Genomic DNA, 12,718 nt, shown 5'->3' on the forward strand with positions numbered 1-12,718 from the left:
AAACAGCAGAAAAAGAGGGAGAGGCGGGAAGGGGGGAGGAAGAGAGTTTGGGTTAATTATGTATTATTTACAAGAGTCCCTTCATTCTTGCTTCAAATAGCCTCAATTCAAGCACAGAGCATAAAATGCTACATCATGTATTTTAATGAACAATATATTAATATAAGTTATACATTTTACCTGTGGTCACATGATTTAATAGAAAGCCACACTGTACATACACTACCATTCAAAAGTTTGGGTTTGTAAGATTTAATTTATTTTAATTTATTTTTTGAATTGTACTTTTATTTAATTTTTATTTATTTACATTTGTAAAAGCTTTAAATTGATAAAAATGATAGTATTTCAAAGAAACGCTTTTTTATTTTATTTTTTTATATAAACCTTCCATTTAAAGAATCTTGGAATATCTATTATGGTTTCCACAAACATATTAAGCAGCACTACTGTGTTCAACACTGATAACAATAAGAATGTTTAATAACAAGAATTGATAATAAATGTTTCTTCAACATCAAATCAGCATATTAGAATGATTTCTGAAGAATCACGTGACACTGAAGACTGAAAATTCAGCTTTGCCATAAAAATAAATAACATTTTAAAATATTAAAATAGAAAACAGTTTAAACTGTTAAAATATTTCATAATATTGCACGTTATATATTACTGTTTTTTTATTTAATAAACAAGCCTTGATGAGCATGACTCCAAAAGTTTTGAACTTAAATGTGTGTGTGTTTGTTATTTTCACAGAAAGGACACACCAGTGTAAAATACAATGACATCCTAGTTGTTTCCTGGCAATACATGTATAAAACACCCGTGCTTTTATTTGTTTATTTATTTTTGTATAAAGCCTTTTGGAAAGTGATATTAAATCCAAAATATAAAACAATTTAATTGACAGGCAAAGCAGGTTATAGCAATACATCTTTAGCTAAATTAGCAAAGGTTTGTTAAAAATGGAAACTAGGTTGAAAGTTTAAAAAAAGAACAGTTAATAGCGTCATTACCATTGTCACCTGACCTACATTCTCCACAACTTACTATAACATGTAGCAGGCTGTCAAAGTCACACATGATTGCACGCTCAGAACACCGTGACAAGAGCGTGTTCGGCTTGATGTCGCGTCATACCACACTGTAAGCACCCAGAAATGCCCAAACATCTTGAATGCTATTTAATTCAGTACATTTAGCAGCGATCTAAGTGGACATAGTACAGTCCTGTTCTGACACCTGACGCCTCAGATATGCAAACAAGGAATTATGTGTAGGAAGTTTTGAACTGAGACGAGCTATTTGTTCTGTTCGTTATTCTGAACATGCCAGACTAGTGACGCAACCATGCACAGAATAGAAATCGATCGCACAACCCTGCTGTTCTATGAGTTTGTTACACTCCTGCTTTATCTGCCTCTTTATTTTGGCCTCTTACAGTGAGGTACAGTTAATGTGGTTGCTATGGTGAAAAAGCAATACTAAGCAACTGTGTGGTGCACTTCCTCCGATAAGCACACAAAGAGCATCCCACTCTCAAATTCACAATATATATGCACGTATAAATTATATATACATGCTAAAAAAAAGTTGTCATATTAATGTCATCAACCTAAATGAAAACAAAAATAAAATACAGAGTAAAAACATACGAGTTCTCTACTAGCGTGGGAATTCAGTCTGGCAGAAGCTGACATTTTAATGAGTACAGCAAACACACCTTTTCAGCTTTTCACATACTGTATCTAACACACCCACTTTTGTATTGTGGATCTTATTCATGCATACCCACCCACACACACACACACACACACACACACACACTATTGCAAAAGAAATATGTGTCATGTTACTTATCCCCTTTTATCCATATGTCTGTAACTGTCATATTCTTTTGTTTCTCAGTACAGGGTGTCATTATGTTGGTTCACACACCCTAAACTGGGCAAACGTGGTTCAGAGAGAGACTCGCGCTCATCCACGTGGGGTCGCACACTGATACAGTGTCACAACAATAGTGGACAACCACATATCAGCAAACGGCACATCCGCTGACACACAAATCACAGCGTCCATGTGACCAGGTGACGACACGCGCACAGGAACACAAATAGAAACTGACCTGCGCAGCACATGAGTGCGTGCAGATGAGCATTCAGGCTCCGCTCCGTGCAATATTCAGGTCGCATTCTGGTGGTGACTTATTCCTTTCGGCTTCCAGAACGATCTACCTTCCCCTTCATCTTCCTGTCATGTCTCTGAGTGTGGCGTTTCACACCTTTAGTCCAAACACACTCCAATCTGTCATTCGGAGTTGAAAATCAAATCCACTCTCGAGGAAATCAGGCAGAGATATTTTCACTTCCTCCTGATCTATCTACAGCTCCCACACTCTTCCTCCTCGTTCACCGGTCTTCATGTTTGCTGCCATGTCAAAGCTCAGCTCAAACATGCAGCTTGGCTAACATGTGCATGTCAAACTCTACAAGAGCTCCACCTTCACAACTAAATAAGGAGTGATGTTCCCCTCCTCCCTTTGAACTACTGCCACTCTCGCTCTCTCAGAGGAGAGATGCGTCGTAAATGCAGTAATGAGTGCTGTCCTTTCCACCTCTTGCTTTCACGCTCTCACGATCCGTGGTTACTCAGTTTCCTGTTTGAATGAAGAACCTTTTTGTGCAGCAATCCATCTTCAAGAGTCTCTTTGCAACCAAAAAATTAGCAAGCCTATAAATGAGAGATTATCATGCATAGGATGATGTCATCTGAAGAGTTTAGTGACTGCCCTCTGTCGTCATGCAAACACCTGTCCTCAAGTGCACACCTTACCTTTACACTGGAAAACACCTTGAGAAAACTATGGTTATGACAACAACCATATCCATATCATAAAAAGTCTTGTGATGCAAGGTGACATGGTCCAATCGAGCAATAAAGAAGTGAACGACGAGATGTTGCATGTTCATTTCCTCTGCAGAGCTCTGCATTGAGGAGAGTATGAAAGTGAAAGTGAAAATGAGTGTGCATCTAGGGCTGCATGAGAACAGTTATTTTGCTGAAAAATTATGATCACAATTATTCATTCTTTTTCTTTTAAAATTGCATTAGTTATTGTACTTTCATGAAGCACAAATAGAGAAAATGTCAACTCAAGTGCAAGATTTATTTGACCTAATCTCAACATTATGAAAACTGGTAAGAAGCTTCTCTTAAAGCTAAAACAGTGAAATACCTATTCCAAATTATGTGTATGTTTTTTTTATTTAAACTTTGACTTTGTATTGTAGAACAGTATTGTAAAAAAATACTTTGTTTTGTAGCACAGATGTATTGTAAATGCATTTAAACAGCAACCCCAATGCAGACAATGTAGTCGAGATTCCTATTTGGATATAACCCAAATATCGACGATTATGCTTGAATAATCGAAAGAAACATCAATCATTTTCACAATTAGAAGACAATTATACATGCAGCCCTACTAGTCACGTAATTTGATTTCCATGTGTCATATTTTCTAGAAACGGTGTGAGATCACAAACATATGAGTCAGCAAAACTAGCAGAAGTAACGAACATGATGCTTGCATGATGTCATAAAGCTGTGACCAAACACAGAGCTGCAGCCAATCGGCAGACAGACGTGATCTGATATTTGATCCCACGGTGTCTCATTTAAACAGCTCTGTAAATCCCTGCGATGATGCTGGAGGCACGTAGGAAAGACCCTGATTATCCTTTGAGAGTACAATGTACAGCTGGACCGTCACAAAAGGTCACCCCACAATGCCATTACAAGACAGCTTTTCTCATTCCTCTTTCATGTCATTTCCATTAGTGCTCCTTCCACTTATACCATCTTTGTCTCTTCCTCCAGCAGATTCCCAATGAACTCTCTACTTCCGTTTCCCAGTTTCTCATCTGATTTTTATTTGGAGACACCGTTGTTCGGTCTGAACTATAAATACCAGACAGCTTACACTCCTAATGCCACACAGAGTGCTTCTGCTTATCCCTCTCGCTCTCTCTCCCGCCCCTCTTCTTCGTGGTTATCTCCTCTAATCTCTCATCAGGTCCAGTTGGACAGTGCTCCCTCCTCTGTGTGCTCTCTTCTTCCTGGTTTGCAGTTTTCTCAGTCCAGTTCATCTTCTCTTTCATTCATTTTTAGATTTTTAGACTCTCTCTCCCTCCTCATGGTGGCACTCTGAGGCTGGCTCAGCTTGTGTCCTCCTCTTCTCACTCCCTCCCTCCCTCAAGCACTACTTCTGTTCTTTTCCATTTGTCTTTCCACACGAACAACAAGTTCAGTCTGTGGGATTCTGGGAAATGGGGGATGATGCTGCACATTTTAAACTGAATAAGACCCAGGCTCTTCATATTCTGTCTATGTATAATCCATGCAATTAGCTGATCTCCCCTCCAGCCAGCCCACTTCATCCAAATTAGGTTTCCTTGGGACCACAGTTCTCTAATGCGATGCATGCTAGATTTAATGCGCATCTTGACAGTAAAGACGGTTCTGTAATCAGCAGTAAATCACCATCACCTGCGTGCTTTCACATGGAGCAGAATTTACTACACAGATCCGTTGTTCATTGACAAGCTGCACAAAACATGCGCAAAATATGATTGTGGTTTTGTGTAATTTGTCAATGAACAACGGATCTGTGTAGTAAATTCTGCTCCATGTGAAAGCGTGCAGGTGATTGAGATTTACTGCTGATTTTTTAGTCCTAGATTTTTTTATTATGTATAATATTTATGTATGCTATGTTAAATATTATGACTGGGTTCAGTAGGACATTTAAAAAAATTATACTTTTATTCAACAAGCATTTATTAATTTGATCAAAAGGGACAGTAAATACATTTGTTAAAAATTATTTTTATTTCTGAAATATGTTTTTTTTAAGCCTTCTTTTTATTTACAGAACACTGAAAAATCTCTATATTATGGTTTTCAACATTGATAAATGTTTCCTGAGCAGCAAATCATATTAGAATGATTTCTGAAGGATCATGTGATACAAGACAAGACTGGAGCAATGATGTTAAAAATTCAGCTTTGCCATCACAGGAACAAATTACATTTAATAAAAAAAATAATATATCAAATAAAAAATAATATTTTACAATATTACTGTTTTTAAATCAAATAAAAGCAGCCTCGGTGAGTAAAATAAACTTCTTTAAAAACAACATTTAAAAAAAAATTCCAAACAACCGCACACTTTTAAAAACTAATCACAAAGCAACCCAAAAATGCCAAATATGTTCTGATATTTGGCCACCAATGTGGAGGACGGGCCTACTTTTCCATTTACAATCCTATGTCATTTATAGCTTGTGTTATCCAAGGTTCTTTTGCTTGTATTTAAGCATGCAAGTTTCTACTTCGTTTAGGCCTACAGGTTAAGATTTTCTGCCAGCGCCACGCTGTTTGTATTAATTATTTATTGTCACATGTCAGAGGAAGTAAAAGCCAAATGTCTCACTCAGGACAATTCTCAGGGATAAAGAGGTGCTAGGACTGTAACAGTAAGCTTCTGCAGGAGGAGCCAAAGCACTAAGACCCATTAAAACAAAGTCTATTAGTCTTGAGGTGTTGTAGCGGAATTCAGACAAGCATTAACCTAAGAGGACACTGGGATTGATGGATAACAGTGGGCAGAACTCTGCCATTTGTTTTGGATTGTGTTCCAAATAAATCACCCAGACTTGAGGTTTACCGCTACTGTATTAACGTGTAACTGAGTACAACGGCAAGAACAAAAAGTGGTTGCTAGTGAAAACTAAACACAGAGAGACACATACAGAAGCTAATAACGGCATGTGCCCAACCCTGGCCCTTTACCCACACCCATGTTCTGCTACACTTCCTGCTGTTGCTAATAATAACCTCTGTGGAGCAGTATTGCATCTCTTTCACTTTTCAATCGGTCCACCACACGCAGGCCTCGACTGCTAGCATATACACTAGAGAGACAGACCTCGCATGACCCAGAGCTTGCTCACCCTCATACACGTATGCATGGATGCAAATCGTCCAAGAGAACAGCCCCCTGCTCCACTCAGACATTTCAACAGATCAAGCCACATGAGAGTTACGTGAGTCACAGATTTGGCCACTTCTAGCAAACTCTGTCTGCTAGAAGTGGTCCGGAGCATCAGCTCAATTCAGCTTCACTCCAAATATATGAACTTACCTGTGTTGAATACTTTATATTTAATGTGCTCATTTATTTCCAATATTAGTGTTAAACTGTTGGACTTGAAAATCTACTACTGATTTACACCGTTGACTGATTTTTGACTGAACATTTAGACCGATAACTTCCGTGCGCAGATGCAGCAGATTTGTCACAGAACGCACGATATGACAGTTACATCCAACTATATATGAACTATATATGAAATACATTATTTGATATTTAAAGTTAGTTTATCAGTATGTTTGAAAGTATATTTTTTGATTATTAGTGATTTATAGGCTCTCTCGGACACCTGCGCGGTTTAAAACACCAAATAGTTATGCTATGACAAGAACAAAGAGTCTCTCTCTTGCTTCACCCATGCACGATAATATCGTGTATCGTCGATCTCACAGACTAACTATATGACGATTTGAAAAATGACCATATCGCCCAACACTACACCATGTCACAACATTGTGCCCACTTGGGTACAACACCCCATTTGACTTGATCCTTCCTGACAGAGCAATCACCAATAATGCTCACCAGGACATTCAACATTACCCAGGACCACCTCTGTTCTTCACCCAAAGCTCTGCAGTCAAAGTCTGAACTAGCCACATGAATGCAAAACTCAATTCCCTTACAAAAGCATAATGGCACATGACATTAAGTTAATTGCATAAATTACAGCAGAGCTGCAATGTTTACATGTCAAAGACAAACTTTGCAATGACAGTTTTACACTGTGTGAGGCTTATGATTATCAGTTCTGTGTGAGAACATAAAACATTTATTACAGCACAGCATGCAACACAAATATAAAAGAACCTCTAAGAAGTCTTAGTACATCTGTCATCTCCATACCACACTTTTTTTTTATAGGTTTGCATCAATCTTTTTTATTATTTTTAATTAAATTATGTTCAACCAATAAGCTACACTGAGTTACAGGAAATTAAGTTGTAGCAGAAACAAATTAAGTTTTTAAGTTGATTACACACACACACACACACACACACACACACACACACACACAAACAAAATGCTGTTCCAGCTAATTTCAACATTATTGAGCGATGGCCCTGGAACCAATTGATCTCATCTATTTTAATTCAAATCAACAGCTAGCAAAGTACATGATATATTTAACTTATGTAAATTTTATGATTTTTTTTTTTTTTTTTTATTACTGGCATTTGCACAGTCATTGCTTATGCAACTATGGTAACCATTAACCACAAAAACGTCATCATAACAAAAACTCTTAAAATATCAAACAAATGTTAAGCATTTATTTATTCAGTCCTATGCAAAATATGCTGGGAACTAAAACTCATTCAGATGATTTACCTTTCAATAAAGGTAACAAAAAATAAAAACATTAAAAAAAAGAGACAGGAATTTCAATAGTTATTGTAATGAATAAAATGTTGGCAACTTAAAAGGGTTAAATAAACCAATATTATTTTAAGTTTTTTTTTTATCCACACATTTAAGTCATGGTACTGTAATACGTCTCCTGAATTTCTTTTTTGGGGGTCCTGTCAACATGCTATATCTAAGCATCAATGTAATAGGAAGAGGCGGAGCCAAAAATGGAAACAAGAATCCATGAGATTCCCTCCCGGGGGGAATGACAGACACCTAAAGCGACAGGGAAAGACACATGCATTACCAAGACAATCTGCGCTCCTGGCGTTCTGGCGTCTACGGCACAACCACACTCCAGTCGCCGTCAGAAGGTGAGCTGCCACAAAGAGCACCGGCAAGAAGACTTCTGGATCAAACAGTTCCATAACTTGATCTCAAACTCAATCACGTTCCAAAAATGTGTCACTTCTTGTCCACTATAATCTGCGTAGCTTGGATCCCTCCTTTAGCAACCTTTCTTTTCTCTTCTCCAATTTCAGACATCAATCTATGCGCTTTGCAAATGAAGAAAACCTTTTACTATTCTCTCCAAGTTTCCCTCTTTTGAAAAAGTAACTGCTGAAACGAATCATCTAACTCAGTCTTCCTCTGTCTCTACTCCCTCCTCTCTCGCTGACACACTTACACTGAATTCCTTTCCTCTGAAACAAGCGGCATGCATTTAGCTATCGCTCCATGAGCCGTTATAAAGCCAACATGAACAAAGAAAGAGAAAAAACTAAAAAGAGCATCAAGTTTTCTCTTCTCTATATCTGCCCACGTGGCTGGCAGCTCGTGTTTCTTGTTCGAGACAGTGCAGCTATTGGCGCATGTTCATGTGAAGTGGATGTGTGTTTATGTGTGTGTGTGTATCTCTGTTGCTATGAGTGAGCGCTGTCGTCTCTTCCATATTTACACGAGACCTTCTACGGAGAGCATCCTCTGTGAGCGGTGAACTTGTATAAGGGGGAAGAGGCAGATAGCGTTGATGGGTGTGTGACCACTGACCCAGTGATCTCATTTGGGGCGAGCTGCATTCATTGAATGTGTGAATGATATGAGAACTAACGGTGCATGATGTTACAGAGTCGTTCTGTCATTAGTTTGCATGTACTGAATGCTGTATGCGGTCATGCAGTGATACAGCATGACTAACTCCAGTCAAAGCACCTGGAGGTCTCACTGTTAGAGCCTTTACTGTAAACAGAAGTATTTTAGCTGAGTGCAGATGGTGCTGTGACTCCAACTGCATGTCATTTTGGGTGTGCCTAAAGATGTGTGCAACGGTTTGAGGCAATCAGTGGAATCATTGTGGTTTTGTGGTGACAGGTGGGTACATTAGCAATTTGGGTGGGGGGGGGGGGCATCCAATCGTATTTTATCAGTTCTATAGTTCTGTCCAATCACATTTGTCACCGGTCATATCCACATACTCTGCAGTCTGATACTGTATCATGTATTTACAAAAAGTAAAAAAGGGGGAAACACTAAACGAAAAGGGACTTTACAAAAAGAAAGCTTATAGCATGACAAGAGGAGATAAATAAAAAAAAAAAAGTATTTGAGGGCGGGTGTAAAAAAAAAAAAAAAAAAAAAGAGTAACAACTGCAAATCTGTGGCAGCTGTGTTAAACCACACAGGATCTGGGGTTTACATGCTGGTAACAAGCTTGACGAGAAGACCTCAATTAACATAAAAACAGAGAGAGAAAAAATTGTAAACGTAAAAGACATCTGGTGCGTCCCGATTCACACACTTCTGCACTATTTAAACCAGTTTTAAATAGTGTGATTAGTACGGTTGGGTATCATTTGAATCGTATTGATTCCGATTCTGCTTATCAATTCCAATTCTTAGCAATTCCTTTTAAACAATTAGATGTTAAACATTTATTCTGTCTTTTTACAAAGCATTTTGTTGCAGTTAAATGACATGAGCTAAAATCAGCAGCCTACAGAAAACTAACACACGAGAACGTTTGCAGATGGTTTTAACAAAAAAACCACGTTTCAGGTACAAAAATTGAAAACAAAGTGTAAAAACTTCAATTTTTTCTTTTCATAAATAAAATATAGATTAATATTAATTAAAGTTACTGAAGATATAGATATTCAATCAAGATCAGTGAGTGACAGGCAGCACGTTTATTAGTCTGCTGTCTCTTCAACGAACGTATACAGATCTAAAATACTAGTTTCTTTTTCATCGGTTTACGTTCATTTAAGAACAAAAACATCTGTGTTTTTATGATGATATACTAACATATTTTTATGCATATTTGTCGCAATATGTGAAAGAGAAGTCAGTTCAAACGCAAGATCTCGAGATGTGTTTTTACAAGTTGAACTTATTTGAACTTGACTGCAAAAGATGTGAACAGTCAAACGCGTCAGTCTAACGTGTTTACTTAAAAAAAAGCAATGAACGTAGTCCGCAATTTCCCTTCCTGTGCTTAAATGGTTTAAAATCACGTTAAAATGCAAACGCAGGAATCTTTAAGTGGAATCGAAATGCACGTCTTTTTGAATACTTGGTTCTTGGAAAACTGGAACCAGCTCTCGATCCCCAATCCTAGTGATTATTGTGTTCACGCTGAAAACTCAAAAAAGAAAAAGTGCACTTCAAATGTGACCCAGGCATGTTTTGTGTGAGATTCACCCAACAACACAAACAAAAAGCAACACACACTTCAATACAGCACCATGATCTCTCTGTGCACGAATCCAAATCTAAGCTGCCAAACACTGCATTCACAAAGCAAAGGTCAAATGAACACTGACAAAATGACAGAAGCAGATGATCATAAGATGATGGGTGTTCCTGAAGGTCCGGTTCAAATGCTACTGGATATATGCAGAAGAAACACAATAAAGTCTGTTTGCACATCTACAGGACAAACAGTATGTGATGCATGACTCTCAGGTAAGCTGTAGGAAAAGGCGTTTCCCCTGAGGACAGCCACAGGTAACATGGAGAGACAGAGAGGAGAACATGGAGAACTCTTGCATATTTAAATATGAAATTCAACAAGGAAGTTGACATGGTCACCCTGATGTCTAAACCCCCCCACCCCACACACACACAGTAACCCAAAATACAATTTGGAGCTCTTGCACTAAAATATGTCTTCACCATTTCAGTCTAGTGTCCCTCCTACAAATCAAACACAAGGTCACCAGAAATGTGCTGACCGCAAACAAAGGCAGGGTGTAATGGGGACAGATGGAAAAAACCCATTCAGGGACCATACAGAATGCTTTTTGCTTTGAAAATTGTGAGATGTGGGCAGTAGAAGGGGGAAAAGAAATGCAAGGTTTGCGTGAACGGTCACTAAGAATAAGTGGGACACGTCAGCTACAGTCTAAAACACTTCAAACAAACAAACAAAAAAAAACACTTAGGTTTGAAACAACACTATGTTGAGTAATGTCCTTATTTCTGGACGATGTTTGGTTTAACATCCCAAACATGAAAGCAATTGTGCTTGTGAATAATGACTGTACACAAACAAACCTCTAAACACACAAAATAAAAAATTATGTTCTCATAAAGCTAACCGACAGTTCCTTGTAATACTAAGAAATAATGATAGAGGGCAGTGTGGTAACAGTCATAGCATGTGAAAAAGCTAAAGTCAAAGGCTGCTCTGCTGCTTCTAAAGCCAACAACAGTCAGACTTAAGACATGACATCACCGCTCTCAACTGATCTCAGATGTTACTTTTCACTCGTCTGATAATGACGACAGACGTCAGTAATCTGCCTGACATGCACAGGTGAAGCAACACAGAAACTCACCCGAGGCAGGTATCATGAAACTGCAGAACTTTAAAGGAAGAGGTAAAACCACAAGACTATTCAAGAATTTAAACAGATAAGCCTAATTCAACACACCAACAAGATAATACTATTTTTATAATAATATTTTTAGTCTTCTTATTCTAATTGAAGTTCTTGATAATAACACGATCTGGTGTGGCGCAGCAAAATACTGTAGAACCCATTATAATCAGTGATCCGGTCTACACTGGATCCGGCGCGAGCCGCGGGACACAACAAATCTGCCTCGTTCTAGTTATGACGTACCGACACAAAATTAAAATGATTTGCAACAGTCGCTTTGTCGCGTCCAGTGTAGACAGACAACTGTCACATCCGGAGTAGACACAGTGTAACTGCACTCAGTACGTGTAACCCATCCCCTGTTTAAATATGCCTGAAGGTGTCACTAAAAGATGACTTCAAACTGAGCAGACTTCATGCTTCCACACAAACAAAAATAACCTACACGGTACAGAGGCAAAGCTTAACACCGGTTTAATCTCACTGCCTCAGACCATCTACACAAACACTTTGAGCAGACCGTCTGAGTATACTATAAATATTGCATGAATAAAGCAGCCCAGAGGAACCTTTACAGGAACAATTATGAGCTGAAGACAAGACATATTCTAAAACACATAATATATAATGCCCCACTTGCATCTTTACTAGTTTTTGTCTTTGAGATTTTTAAAAATGGTTTCGTTTATAGGAAAAAGAATATTCAATGCATTACTAAACTCTTGACTTAACGGGAAAAGTCAGTGAACCGAACAGGACAAGCTGAGTGTTTGTGTGTTGGTGTGTGGACACTGACACCACGGCTGCGTCAGAGTCTATGGCTGAGCTTCCTGGACTCAGTTCAATGCAGTTTAAAAGGTCCTTTTTATTGAGCCACTTTGCCACTGCAGCCAGGAAGTGGAGCACAGAGTCATTAGGCAAGCACAGAGAAACCGTCCCTACGGTAGGAATGAAGTGTAGAAGAAAAAAAGAAACGATTTACTCTCACACCTCTGTGGTGAAAGAGCGCAAGTCTCTCATCCCTCTTTCACCCAGGAGCCGAACCTCCCGAGCTGACAACAGGCTTATTTAATCACAGGTTAATAGTGAGGAAAAGAATGGAAGAGGGGGATTGGGGGAGGGGATACGGAGAGAGAGAAGGTCGTGAGAGAGACTCATTTCAAGAAGAGGTCAAGAAAGGGAAAGGACAGAGACCAGGGAAAGAAATAAAGACAGAAGAGTTAAAAAGAACGGGGGGAATGTAGGAGGATACACAAATATAAGA

At 38.5% G+C, this 12,718-nt stretch overlaps 1 protein-coding gene across 12 annotated transcripts in view; it reads right to left on the reverse strand.

Annotated features, from left to right (window-relative positions):
- The window catches only part of LOC127935428 (microtubule-actin cross-linking factor 1), a 156,356-nt gene that overhangs the window by 94,333 nt on the left and 49,305 nt on the right, over window positions 1-12,718 (reverse strand). The window contains exon 1 of one of the 12 annotated variants that reach the window (XM_052533273.1): window positions 7,878-8,429. The exons of 9 other annotated variants lie outside the window; for them this stretch is intronic. In XM_052533273.1, coding sequence (XP_052389233.1) covers window positions 7,878-7,998 — 121 coding nt within the window. In that variant the 5' untranslated portion in view covers window positions 7,999-8,429. Of the gene's footprint in view, window positions 1-2,128; window positions 3,012-7,877; window positions 8,430-12,718 lie in introns of those variants that run through there. 2 more of the 12 variants (XM_052533278.1, XM_052533276.1) reach the window with 2 other exon arrangements.

This window comes from Carassius gibelio, chromosome A19 (assembly GCF_023724105.1).
Source record: "Carassius gibelio isolate Cgi1373 ecotype wild population from Czech Republic chromosome A19, carGib1.2-hapl.c, whole genome shotgun sequence".
Taxonomy (NCBI): Eukaryota; Metazoa; Chordata; class Actinopteri; order Cypriniformes; family Cyprinidae; genus Carassius; species Carassius gibelio.